At 37.7% G+C, this 14,585-nt stretch overlaps 1 protein-coding gene across 2 annotated transcripts in view; it reads left to right on the top strand.

The window, feature by feature from the left end:
* The window catches only part of LOC131427164 (trichoplein keratin filament-binding protein), an 85,773-nt gene extending 71,437 nt beyond the window's left edge, over positions 1-14,336 (top strand). For both annotated transcript variants that reach the window (XM_058590129.1, XM_058590128.1), the window contains 2 exons: positions 9,418-9,716; positions 13,036-14,336. In XM_058590129.1, the coding sequence (XP_058446112.1) occupies positions 9,437-9,716; positions 13,036-14,222 (1,467 nt within the window). In that variant the 5' untranslated portion in view covers positions 9,418-9,436 and the 3' untranslated portion in view covers positions 14,223-14,336. The remainder of the gene's footprint in view (positions 1-9,417; positions 9,717-13,035) is intronic.
* Positions 14,337-14,585: the final 249 nt, after the last annotated feature.

The raw sequence follows: 14,585 nt of genomic DNA, 5'->3' as shown, positions 1-14,585 counted from the left end.
TTTCGAACGGAGCCTCGGAGACCCATAGTGTTATATACCATTCGACGCAGTTCGACGAGATCGGAAAATGTCTGTGTGTGTGTGTGTGTGTATGCACTTTTCGAAGATATTTGAACGCGCTCAATTTTCTCAGAGATGGCTGAACCGATTTTACCAAGCTTGGGCTCGTTTGAAAGCTACTGTCGGGCCATTGATCAAGTTCGAAGATCAAATGGCTGTGACTTTTGGTTCCGGAGATATGATTGTATAAGTGACGTAACCGACAAAAAGCGTTGTATTTGAACGCGCTCAATTTTCTCAGAGATGGCTGATCCGATTTTCACAAACTTGGGCTCGTTTGAAAGCTACTGTCGGGCCGTTGATCAAGTTCGAAGATCAAATGTTTGTGACTTTTGGTTCCAGATATATGATGGTATAAGTGACGTAACCGACAAAACACGTTGATTTTTACCGTTCTTATATATATAAGGGTGCCAAAATTTTGGGATCAACTCTATTTTCGTTAAGTTCTAGTGCTTAAAAGTTTAAGCACCTCGAAAAAAGCCTTCATGCAAAATTTGACCTAAATCGGACATGCTTAAGGGGTGCTGCCCGGTGGTAAAGGTTTGACAATTTTCGATCTTGAAAAAGCACCATAGGGAGGAGTACATGAAATTTCCAAAATCGAAAATTTTTTTTGATGCCGAAACTCTTAAAACTGCATGAAACATCGAAATTTAGTGTCCCCTCAAAAAAAATTTTTTTTGAAAAAATCAGCTTTCTGGGACTTTTTCCCAAAAAAAAAGAAAAAGTCCCAAAAAGTCGACTTTTTCAAAAAAAAATTTTTTTTCGAGATGACACTAAATCTCGACGTTTCATGCAATTCTAAGCCTTTTGGCATCAAAAATTTCTTTTCGATTTCGAAAATTTCATGTACTCCCCCCTATGGTGATTTTTCAAGATATATGAAAATTCCACTAAGTGGACTAAGAAGGCTTTTTTAGATTAGCATCACTGATTACAAATAGACAACGCAAATGTCAAGCACTAGTTTGGAAAAATGATGCTGACTGTGTGACATAAACACTGAAGCATGCTTTTGTGAACTACTTGAATCAGGCTGAATCAATTGGTGACAAAATTAGCATCTAAAATTATTTAATAAAAGTATGAAACATATTTTCATGAGACTGTTATGAAAGAAGAGAAAGACATTATCATACCACTAGGTGGATTAAAACAGGTTTTTAGATTAGCATCACTGTTCTCATACAAATAGGCAACGCAAATGTCAAGCACTAATTTGGAAAAATGCTTTTGTGAACTACTCGAATCAATCTGAATCTATTGGTGTCAAAATTAGCATCCAAATTTATTTAATAAAAGTATGAAACATATTTTCATGAGACTGTTATGAAAGTAGAGAAAGGCATTATCACACCACTAGGTGGATTAAGAAGGGTTTTAGATTCTATTCGATGAAAACAGGTCGGATGGTACCGACCAAAAATAATGAGCCCCGATCTTTTCATATCGCATTGCAGTAGCCAATACGTGGTGCTCTGAACTCGAGCACTTTGCCTTGTGCACCGAAATTACGTATATTTACACACATCTCATATACCCAACTGAAAATTTCAAGTATTTCTCATCGCTGTGTTAGTTTCTTTTCCGTGCACATGAGTTACCGCACAGGTTCAAGAAGAGAAGGAATTACTAAGCTCAGCTCTGAGATTTGTTGGTCTCTCTGTCACGTTTGGCTCTGTTAGAACTTGTATGCACACCTTCAGGAGAGGCTTAAGTGGATTATGCTTACGGCAGTTGAAAACAAATTGCTGTCTCAGTTGCAACGTTGCAGCGGTTTTATTGATGAAATTATCGACAGATTTGCTTCTTCTATCGTATCGATGATACGAAATTAGTTTAATAAAAATTTCCAATCCAAAGGCGTATCGTTATTTCATTGTATTGAAAAACACAAGCAAATATGCATTCCTCAATTTTTAGTGTACACTTACAATGAAATGTTACGTCTAATATCATACCACATATTCAGTGCACAACCCGTAAATTTCATAACGAATCACCATTGATATTATACAATTAATTGAAATCAGCTTTTCCTTACAATCACTATAATGAAAACATACATTCTGATCCTGCTTTTCATATTCATGTGGGAGTCAGCAGGAAAGAACTGTCAACAGATTCTAGCCATCGCAAAGCAAAGTTCTATGAACGAAATATAAATTTGAAGTTAAACATGGAAGGTCGCCCCTACCTTTAGCAAAAATCACACCGGGGACTCCCCGTCGGCCCGGTCATGTTTGGTGAAACAAGAAAACTGGAATGAAATGTGCCGGCAAAAACTTACCCAAACTCGTACATCATCCCCGATCGATCGAATGTCGCACCAGCTAGCAGATGTTGAAGAGCGAATTAAAACGACTCTTAGTTGATTATAATGTCATTAGGAAAGCATTCTACAGAACAGCGGAAATCAGTTGAACAATAACGTTGCTCTAGTGACGTCGAGATGAATGTCCAATCATTATACTTTAGATGCATCGTCGTATTGGGCTTGCAGAGAGTAATCTTTGTTTTTGTGGAAATGGATATCAAGAGATTGATCACGCTTTTTCGTGGTGTCAGGTCTCATTTAGAGGTTTTTTTGCAAGCTTGAGGAAGACCACCCAAAGATTTAATTCGTCACATTCAGGTTTTTCATGGTCTTTTTCGTGTGTATCTAACACATTTTTTGGAAATGAAAAAGTGTTTTGTAAATAGCAGAAGCATTACGTCTGTTTAGTGGTTTAAGTTGAACTACTAGGTGGCATAACAGTTCAACATAAATTGTCATGCACGTAAGAGTCGAAGACGAAACGTGAAGAAAATTTAAAAAAAAATATTTCCGGGGAAAAATGTATCCTTAAATATACGTCTTGTAATCCACCCTTATAACGAATTTGAATTTTTTCATATGATGTAAAATAATAAGAAAATCGTTATTAGGTGTCCAACTACACTACCCACACTTGCATATCAGTCCCATATAATCGAGACGATCAGAATTTTATTTTAGAATTTTTTTGATTTATTGTGCTACCTAATGCTAAATCATGGTATTATTCATGAAATATCGGTAATACACCTTTGCTATTCCAATGTTGCAACAAATGAAATTATTGAAATTTGCATTGAATGCGACTGACATGCGGGTACTTTGCTTATGGGACAGGCATGAATTGATCTTTATTTCCCACTTTATTGAACAAACCCTCAACTTTTATTGCAATTTCTGATAGTATTTTTTAGCTAATTAAAAATTGGCGAAAATCGATATAGAACTGATATGCGAGTATGGGCAGTACAGTTCTCGCTGTCTATAACCTTTTTGACAGTAGAAGTTTTTGCCTTCCGAGGTTACCCATGAATGCAGACATTCTGTGATGTCTTCATATGAGTGGAACTGCTGATCAATAAAAACCATGTGCCTTTTGAACAAATATTAATCGGACGGCACAATATCTGGAGAAAAAAAATATGGAGTAGACGTTCTTGTTTGTACATTCCCAAGTAGAATGGAGTCGCAGTGCTCGACTAAGTTGCACATAGCCTGTTTGATACCATCCCCGATGATAGTTTATCCCGATTTCAATAACTCAGAATGAATGAGACCGGTTAGGTCCCACCAAATACACATCTTAACTTTAGCAACGACAATCATCCCCTTCTACTAGTAACGATTGTGTGGTAGAAAAATACGATATTTTCTTACAATCAAAAATATACAATGCAAACGATAAAATTCCTAATGTGTCAGAAGGTATGATAGATATGTCACAACTTGATTTATAATATTTAGGATATGTCAACAGTAATAGAACCATCAGATGACAAACAGTGAAACCCAAATTTCCGAGAATGAAAGAGATGGTACCTTCTAAGCCACTAATAGTTCAAATCGTAATTAGAACAATTCCCAGAAGGGGGACAATAAAATGGATATGTTCCTTATTCTGAATATTCTAAACTTGTCAGACATTGTCCATGCAAGAACAAATACTACGCTTTGACCTATGGAAAAGTCCTCTTTGTTGCCTTTGGGAGCCGCAACCCGCGTGGACAGCATCATCCAACATTGGCACACCTAGTAGTTCAGTTGCATGTTAAATGTAGCTCTCTCTTAGATTGCGTTGAAAAATGCTTGGTATTTTCTCAACCATTCAGTACTCTCACTCAGTTTTATACTAATGCTTCACACACTCACCAATCATCATTCGTTTTCTATTATGTGAATGTAAAAGTACATTGATTTTCACTTTCATGGTTGAAGATTGAGTGATTTTTGTTTTAATCTTGTTTATACATTTTCTGATATTTTCTCATGCGTAACATCGACAAAGACAGAAAATATTAGTGCAGATCAGAACAGTTAGTGTTAGTAGACCACAGATTTTTCTCGTAGATACTTAAAGTAATAATCGTTTGTACCGCTTCAGAAGACTATATAGGAAAACAGGGCCAAGATCGAAACGGATAGAATACGGAATTCTCCTAAGTTTCACTAACGAAGATAATCAAAACAAAGAAGCAAATGGTAGGATGACAAAATGCCGATACGATACAGACGCCCGGCCTAATAATTGACTTGTTACCTGGTGAAGCACATATCCTGCCTAAGTGACAAATTCTCTGGTGAACTTACAATAGAAGATACTCGTATCTTTCGTTGCTCCTTCGTTACTAGTGTTCATTTGGGCACCATAGGCTAGTTCGTTTGGTGTGGAAAGTGGGAAGCCTTGTAGCCCCCACACTCGGACAGAGTAGTCCATAAAGAAAAAAAAACAACTGGAATTGTAGTGAATAGGGAAACGGCTCTCTGTTTCATCTGAGCTCCTATTTCCATCTCATCTATTTATCTCATAACCAAACTGCACTGAAATATTTTTAAAGGGTAATTTGAGTTTTTGTCACGCTTTCCCATTAAAAAATGGTTTTGAATCCTTCAACGATCGTTTTTAGGATGCCTTTTCAAAATTTACCCTCTGAGGGAGTGATAAGTTTTTGATCGTGAATATCTCTTATATCGTATATATCGTATCAACAAAATTTTTGCTACCTGCCATCGGAAATGTGATCATAATTTTATGATAAAATTTTCAGTTGTTTCAAATAACTGAGAATTGAACTTTTCTGAAATGTTTGGTATCAACGAGTATCAAAGAGGAAAACTCATGACGCGTGCTTGCCTTTCTCGTATTTTGAAAGCTCATAGCATTTAAAATCAGCTCATTTTTTCATTTTCTGAGCAACACTTGTCGAAGCAAGACATACGGGCAGAGATGTCTATCTCCTCTGTGTGACGAAGAGCAAGCAAAATTTCTCCCCTCGCACTGACAACTTCAACGAGAGCTCTTCTCTTTCACATTTATACACCACTGTTGTGTAAGTGTGCACGCATCATGAGTGCGTTTGTTTATTTCCTTTTACCTCTTCCACTGAATCGCACCAAAGTGCTAGAGCATTAGCTAATAAATTCTCTGAGGTGGATGCAGATACTTTCACAGAGGTGTACACGCCGGTGAGCACTCTGCTGTATGGTTTTCGTAGATGAAGCGTGGACACGCAAAATCAGCAAAATAAAACAATTTATCGTAAAATTTTCGGTTTTCCTTGCAAATTTTTCATAGCAAGGCCAGATCTACTCTCTATTAATTGAAGTTCACAGAAGTTGTCGCTCGCCATCACGCGCCAGTGGTCACTTGGGTGTATTTAGACGAGAGCGCGTGTGAGCGATTCATGCGAAGAGAATGTGTTTCACTCGCGCCAGCTGCTTTTACCACAAGCACACACTCAAATGCTGTCTATTCGACACTGAGAAGAAGTGCGCTTTCCTCTTTGTGCGGTGCTTCGTTTTTTTCATCCTCGGTGTGGCAAAAATCTGACTCTAGCGTGTATAACTCTGGTGAAATGCCATCTCTGCATACGGGAGAGCAACATGGAAGTCCTCACGCTTCTGGAATGAAGCGAGCGCCGAACAGCAAAAGTGTGTCGAAGAACACCAAAAACCTGCTAGTTGAAGTCGTCAGTCGTCATGGAAGCGCTGCTCAGTTAAGTTGGCCGGATTTGTGTCATTGTAAGTTCCAAATGCACCTACTGATTCCGAAATGGATTGTTTCATCTCCATTTGGAAATCACAATGAATTCCAATGAGAATGAGTCAAATTTCAGATGAGTTCACCGAGTGTACATGCCAAGAGTCACCTCAGATCTAAAAGCAGATCCTGGTCGTGACAATTCAAGACACTTTTGAGTCCCACAGATCAGAGTTTTTTTCCAATTCCTACCAAAAGTATCAGATTCATTAAAGTGGAAGTTGAATAAAAGTTTGCTCCGTCACTAACACATTCAATTACGACTGGGATCGCTCTCACGCAATGCGAAAATTACAGTATTCATGTAGAACATATCTCTTTACTAGTATGGGTGTCGTTTCGAAATATGCCGAGGCGAAGCAGGGTTGCTACATATATAGATTTGAATATGGTGAAAGGAAAGAATTTCTTAACACCACTAAAAATCCAAATTTGTTTGAAAAGTGTACGCCCCATTTTTATATTCTCGTAAAAAAACGCAGATGATAATTGTGGAGGATTTCAATATAGATGCCTCAAAACAAGATAATATTCAATTCATTGATTTCATGAGCAAGTATATGAAGTTGGATATGAAATCTGAAATACTTTTCATATCACAGACATATTGTATCATTGATCAACCCAGTGAATTAATGTTTTCTTCATTGGAAGACTATAATCGATTGTAAACGCTATACTTGCGCCAACCATAGCAGTATCTCATCCACGGATAACAAATGGAAATAGATCGCAATTCCAATTCAACTCGTCACTCCAGCACAAATGCCTTCATAAAAGGTTCTTTTCAGAACCACTATTATTTTATTATAAAGAACTTTAAAAATTACTTTCTAACATTTAATTGTGTGTTAGAATGTTTTATGTAACTTATCGGTACTGAAGTGTAGGCGCATCGTTTCAAATTCTAGTAGTGAAGAAGTAGAATGCTTGCACAATTCACACAATCGATCAGTCAACTGATACTGGAAAGTGTGAAGGAAACGTGCCAATATTATTCGTATTCACGACATCCAGTTATGTCTCTGACATTAGCCATCCGCCTTTTTTCCATTGAACAGTAAATTCATCTTACAATTTAGGAAACATTTTCGTCTCAAGTTTTACAGTTCGTCATGTTTCAGAATATTTACTAATTGATTCGACATGATCACTATTTCACATAATTACACCACTATTATATGTTAGATGACTTCATAATGTGAAATGTTCACTTTTCAATTGTTTAAACAACATTTGAAATTTTATAACATTACCCGATTAGCAATGAGAATCTTCATAAATATGAGATGAATCAAGTTCGAAGATCAATTGGCTGCGACTTTTGGTTCCGGAGATATGATGGTATAAGTGACGTAACCGACAAAACACGTTGTTTTTACCGCTCCATTATATATCTATATATAAGATGATTTTTTAAGAGCTTGAGAACTTTTTTAAACAATAAAACGCATAAAATTTGCAAAATCTCATCGGTTCTTTATTTTAAACGTTAGATTGGTACATGACATTAACTTTTTGAAGATAATTTCATTTAAATGTTGACCGCGGCTGCGTCTTAGGTGGTCCATTCGGAAAATCCGCTTTTTTATCGACAAATTTTGTTCAGCGATGAGGCTCATTTCTGGTTGAATGGCTACGTAAATAAGCAAAATTGCCGCATTTGGAGTGAAGAGCAACCAGAAGCCGTTCAAGAACTGCCCATGCATCCCGAAAAATGCACTGTTTGGTGTGGTTTATACGCTGGTGGAATCATTGGACCGTATTTTTTCAAAGATGCTGTTGAACGCAACGTTACAGTGAATGGCGATCGCTATCGTTCGATGCTAACAAACTTTTTGTTGCCAAAAATGGAAGAACTGAACTTGGTTGACATGTGGTTTCAACAAGATGGCGCTACATGCCACACAGCTCGCGATTCTATGGCCATTTTAAGGGAAAACTTCGGAGAACAATTCATCTCAAGGAATGGACCGGTAAGTTGGCCACCAAGATCATGCGATTTGACGCCTTTAGACTATTTTTTGTGGGACTACGTCAAGTCTAAAGTCTACAGAAATAAGCCAGTAACTATTCCAGCTTTGGAAGACAACATTTCCGAAGAAATTCGGGCTATTCCGGCCGAAATGCTCGAAAAAGTTGCCCAAAATTGGACTTTCCGAATGGACCACCTAAGACGCAGCCGCGGTCAACATTCAAATGAAATTATCTTCAAAAAGTAAATGTCATGTACCAATCTAACGTTTAAAATAAAGAACCGATGAGATTTTGCAAATTTTATGCGTTTTATTGTTTAAAAAAGTTCTCAAGCTCTTAAAAAATCACCCTGTATATTATAAGGGTGATAATATTTTGGGATCACCTGTAATATCATAAAGCGCTAGTGCTCAAAAGTTTAAGCACCTCGAAAAAAGTCCCCATGCAATTGAAAAATTACCCTAGGGGGGAGTACATGAGATTTCCATGAAAACGTCATGAGATTTAGCATCATCTCGAAAATTTTGTTTTCGAGATTTTTATTTCGATTTCGACGTCCTTACAAATTTATACAAATTTATCCTGTTGGAAATATACAGTGATTTTTCATTACCTCTTTTGTACTGCTGAAATGAATGTCTTTATAGGGGGAGCTTTATGGAACACCAGAAAAAATGGTCAATCTTCTCTGTTTTATTGTACAGAAACAGACCAAGGAAAAATTTAGTTTCAAATATCTGTCAATGTAAATCTGAAAGTTTGATTGAAAAATCAAAAAGGAGTACACAAAAAACTTGTTTTAATGGGAATAAAAACCAAAATTTCATGCATTTTAAGTTCATGCTCATCTGCGTTGGATATCTTTCAAACTAGTGGGGATTTTTGTAGATAATAATATATCTCTATCAATAACAGCACGATGTTTGAAACCTTTTCCATAGAGTACCCCCTTAAATGGCGCTAAATCGTGACAACATCATGCTCTTTAGGTCTCCGCGAGAATTTTCGAACGTTTTTACGCAGGCAGCCAGCTGTGCTTGTGTAAATATCCGTGCAAACGTAAACCGATAAGGCTAAATTTATTGTAAATAATGACCTACGCTTGAATAAATATTATTACTGCAACACTGACACCATAAGCAAATAGCATATGCCAACAAAACATCGTTTATTTTTATAAGGGGATTCCACCTCAGTTGATAGCTCAATTTCTTTTAATTAAATTAAGTTTTGAAGATTCAAGACATCTTTTATTTATTTGAGAAATAAACTAATAAACCCCATATTTGTTCTACTTTTCTAGTACTTTTTCTTCATCGACCATGAAGAGTGCCAAGCTGCAGGCGGCCCTCGCCCGTCGTCGGGAAGCGGAACAGATCAAGTTTCAAAAATCGGCTGCGATGGAACGGTACTACGATCAGTGGAGCAGAATCACGTCTCGTTACGATTCGTGGAATTCACCGAAGTTTCACCAACAGGTCGAGGAGGCGCAGCGACGTCGGGAAGAAGATGAAAAAAAGGAAGCTGAGATGAACGAGCGGCGTGAAAAATCACGAGCCAAACTGCAACAGGAGAAGGATGATTTTCAGCAAGAGATTAAAGGTATTATGGTTTTAGCTTCTTATTAAAGTTAAGTCGTCTAAAACGCGGATTCTTTTTCACTGGACCTTGCGAAATTACGATTACACAGCATTCTGCATTTGTTGAATTTGTTAGACCTAGCTTTTGAAACCATGATGCTTCGAAAATAGCAGTATTTAAGCGTTATTAATTCCAATAACAACCAGGTCACCTAGGATCAAGCTCATCTATACATATTGTCTGTAATACGTAACTGCTTGATGAATCTTTAGAGCAAATTCAGCAGCGCGAAGTTCTATATGGAGGATCTATAATAGAACAGAAACTGGAACAAATGTATCCCCAGCAAGCCGTTCTAGTTTTATTTATTCGACCAGTTATTCTGTCAAATTTAAATCTGATCTACGATGCCGTTTTATGTTTTTTTTTTATATTTGAAACACGAGTAAAACACTGCTGGGCTGCCAGTTTTTCTTGTTTTAAAATCCTGATTTAAACTTTGTAACTGACATAAATTATGCATCTAGAACTAGAACACTACTGAATATGCCCTTAAGGAAAAACATCAGTTTGTTCCAAACAATGCCAATCAGTCCCTTTATTTGAATTTGATTTGATTAAAATATGGTATGAGTTTATTTGGTCATAGACTACCATGATCTGAAAACTAGAGAAATTAATGTACCTATTTTAAAAAATTCGCGACTTCTCACACGTACCTGGACAGCCATGGGCACCAGATGGCTACCAAAATTGTTTCAGTGACGGCTGTCAAATCCAATTTGGCAAAAAATAGTCGCCTGTATCTTAGTTAGTCGAACGTTTTGAGGTAGACGTGACTGCCAGCCGTTTGTCATACCGATTGAAATCTTTGACATTTTCAGCGAAGGTTACCCGCAGAGTTACATGCGTTAATTTTTTTTAGTTATAGGCGTTACTTTTTCGTAAGTTGTAGCCGATACGAAGTGTTACTTTTATTGGAAGTTATAGGCGTTACGAAGTGTTACATGCGTTACGAAGTGTTACAGGTGTTACTTCTTTGTAAGTTATAGGCATTACGAAGCCTTACATGCGTTACTTTTGTTATAAGTTATAGGCGTTACGAAGCGTTACTTGTGTTACTTTTTTGTGAGTTATAAGCGTTACGAAGCGTTGCATTACGAAGTTATAGGCATTACGATGCATTACATGCGTTACTTTTTTGTAAGTTGTAGCCGTTACGAAGTAATACTTTTGTTAGAAGTTATAGGCGTTACGAAGTGTTTAGCGAAATTTTAGGCGTTATGAAACGTTATTTTTTGGTGAGTTAAAGGCGTTACGAAGCGTTACATGCACTACTTTTTTGTAAATTATAGGCGGTATTGTATGATCTTCTACTGATATGACCAATAAATTTAGAAGATATTTCCCGTTCTCCACGAATTGGTTGTGCTACTCTATGCAGTGAATTTTAGTCATTTAAAATAGGAATGTAAATGATCTCAGAATAGGGTAACAGAGGTATTTTGATCCACTTTAGGATTGGTTTTATTTTGGCCCACTTTGTAAAAATATCCACCAAATGTTGTTAATATCTTTAAAACCCCTTCCGCAATAGGTAATTTTAGGGCTGAGGCCAGTAGGTCGCGTATAACCACGTGCCTCGCTCTGCGTATTACATTTCTCTCCATGCTCTCTCGCATATGTGCAAAATGACTCTCGATGGACCGGGTGACCAAGAAAGTTTTGATATTTTCAGTTACAAGTTTGACTACACCACATAAAATCCAATAAAGCTACCGCTTGTTTGATAACCTTTCTGAGCCGATTTTATTTCTCTCTCATTTTCCGTTACGTTACCAGGAAACTGGAGCAGAAAAATGGCGCGTGCATAGAAATCGACTTACCTTCACAATCGAGACAACCCCTATGTTTCTATAATTTATGTTTTCATTTTTATCGTGACAACCCCTATGTTTTTATGCACTAATCGTATCTAAATTAAATTATCTAGACACTGTCAGGATAGATTTTTGATCCATGCTTTTGAAGGCGAGATATTCAATGAACAAGTTGAAAGACGGCGTTTTCAGCTATGCGATTCTTCCTTCAAAAAAAAAATACATTCCCGATCGCAAAAGTCACAGAATAAACTAAACTAATTTTCTAAGAGATTGTCAGTTGGTTTTTTTATATTCGTTACCGTTTCTGAGAAAATCAGATTTGAAGCTCTACTCTTCTAAATCACCCAAAAACACACTGGCCTCAGACCTTAATGTGATTAGCTTCAAATTGATGCAACATGGGTTACTTAACATCGACTAAATCCATAAAGTTTGTTAGGTGGGCCAAAATACATATATGAAATGGCCAAAATACCTCTGTTACCCTATATGGCATCATCACAAGTCTTGTGGATTGTTGTGCTATATAAATATTTAGAAGGTGTTTGACATGCGTTACAGAATTAATATGACGGAAAACGTTAAGAAATGTAATACAATAACCTTCTCTTGGGCACACTCACAATTTGAATTTGACCTTCTGTTTCAACAGACTTCGTAGCCGATTCAGAGTGTACAGAACCATGGCTGGTGCTACGGTCCTACTGACACTACGAATCCTTCCAGGTCGGGGCTCTAACATACGACAACTGGTTTGTAAGACCAGCGCCCTATGCATTGAACCGCCAACCCGGGATAGGGGAAAAGTTTAAAGCGTCTGTTAAAAACGCCGGTAGAAGGCAAACCGAGAATTAGGTACATAAGTAATTAATTCAGTAACATTTTTTTTTTATCTGAGGGTCCCTCCCGAAACGAAATCATAGGTACGGGCCTGGCAGAGGATGCTGTCAACACTGGTTCGAGTTAGCGCGAAATTCGTCTAACATAAATTCAAATGAAAGCCATTAAAGTTCCATACAAGATTTCTGAATTTCATCCGGATCCGATTCCCAGTTCCGAAATTTCAAGATGATGTGGTGTGTGTGTGTGTGTGTGTTTCGGAATGAAAATCTCATCGGTTTCTCAGATATGATTGAACTAGAGTGACGACAGGTGTTCGTTTGGAGTGATAGTTTTGTTCCAAAAGAGCAAGCGATCTGTCAAATACAATGTAGAGGTAACGAAACTGCCAGCATTTCGGATTAAATGTTTTGAATTGTTGCCAACATTAAGGATGAGATGTCGTTACTCTGGTTATAGGCACTCTAGGTTGAGCCATATCGGGAACTTCGATTGTACCAACAAAATAACAGCCAGGTCTCTTAAGAACAAGCTCAAATCTAATCGATTTTTAATGCAACATTACCATTGATAGTTTCCAGTTTATTCAAATATACCGTTTTTTATTCATTCTGCAGCAAAAAACCGCCCCAATTCCAAACCGATTCCAACGGAACTTCTCGAGCACGTACGGGACCGTCTAAACGATCGAGAGGAAGCCAAGCGTCGATTGGAGTTGGAAGCCAGTTTGTACACCAAGTGGCGAAAGGGTTATGACCGCGATGCAATTATACTGAACTCCAAAAACACCCACCAAGCGATGGCCAAACTGAACTGGATGGATCGTCAGATTGAGCAGCAAATGCAGAGTGAACAGGAGCACAAGGACAACCAAGAGCGTGAAATTCGTCTCCACGAAGAGGCCAGACGTCACGAAGAAGTCTTGCTAGAAAAGAGCCGACTACGTGAGCAACAAATCAAAGAACTTAGAAACAGTCAGGAGTTTCACGTGAAAGAGTTAAAAGCGCAGGAGCAAGAAATGAATGAGTTGAAATTGTATGAGTCTCGTTTGCGTACCAAGAGGGATGAGTTTACCAAAGAAATTGAACAGCTCCGAGTTTATAACAATAGGCGCCGAGATCGAGTCGCAGCGATGCATAATGTTAGACGCATCAAAATGATGCTGCGCGAACGTTCCGAATCCGTTCGTAACGATTTAAAGCACGATTTACAGCTTCTGCATAGAATTTCTATTGATAATCCAGAATCCAACGAAAGTATCGATTATCTACGGAAGAAATTTCAACTACAGTATGATTTGGAAGTTGACCAGCAAACCACCATTGAAAATATGTACGAATCGGAAGCGAAACACAATCTTTTTAAATGGGAAGAAAAGTGGAACGATGAAGCTCAGATAAGAGAACAGCAGCTACGATGTTTGCTGGATGATCGCGTCGCGGATTTTGACACCAAACTAGTCGAATGCACTAAACGCCAATGTGATCTACTCGATATTCGCGAAACTCACATCAAAGCCATCGAAGGTGCAACACAGCAGCTAAAAAAGTTAATGAACGATAAATCCAATGAACGCAGTATGACTGCCGATTCCACAGATCACATGTGGGAGATTCTGGAAGAACAACCGTCACCCAAACCAACGGAATCATACCGCAGTCCAACGTTCGATCATATCTTTCCATCGGAAGATTTAATTGTTAAAGATCTTACGCTTAACGACAAAGTAAGCAAGAGTCCTGTACAACCAGGGCCACTGTCGGCTCCACAGTTCGGCCGGAAGAAGGTAGCCTGGTGCTATTAAATTATTTTAAGACCAAATATACCAAACGAAATGTTTCAACGGATAATAATTTGTAATTGAAAAGACTATGGAATTTGTTCCGTCCATTTTACTTTTTCTAACGACTGAATTTTATACTCCAAATAAAAAAAAAATATAATCAATCAAGAATGAGTGTAATTGAGATATCCGAAAGCGTTCCAGTTCAATCAAGAATCGGGACTTCCATTAAGCACGTAGACTCAAGAGGAGAGAGAGAATGTAAATAGTTTTGTCTTGAGTCTTCCCTGATTACTATTTCCCTCCCTTTGGTTGGTGGGCTTGACGGTATTGCAAACATCATCACATACAATCAATTAGCGTTACAATTTGATAAAGATATGC

The sequence above is a fragment of the Malaya genurostris genome, chromosome 2, assembly GCF_030247185.1.
Source record: "Malaya genurostris strain Urasoe2022 chromosome 2, Malgen_1.1, whole genome shotgun sequence".
Lineage (NCBI taxonomy): Eukaryota > Metazoa > Arthropoda > Insecta > Diptera > Culicidae > Malaya > Malaya genurostris.
Note: the sequence above shows the minus strand (reverse complement) of the source record. Positions and strands in the feature narration are given on the sequence as shown.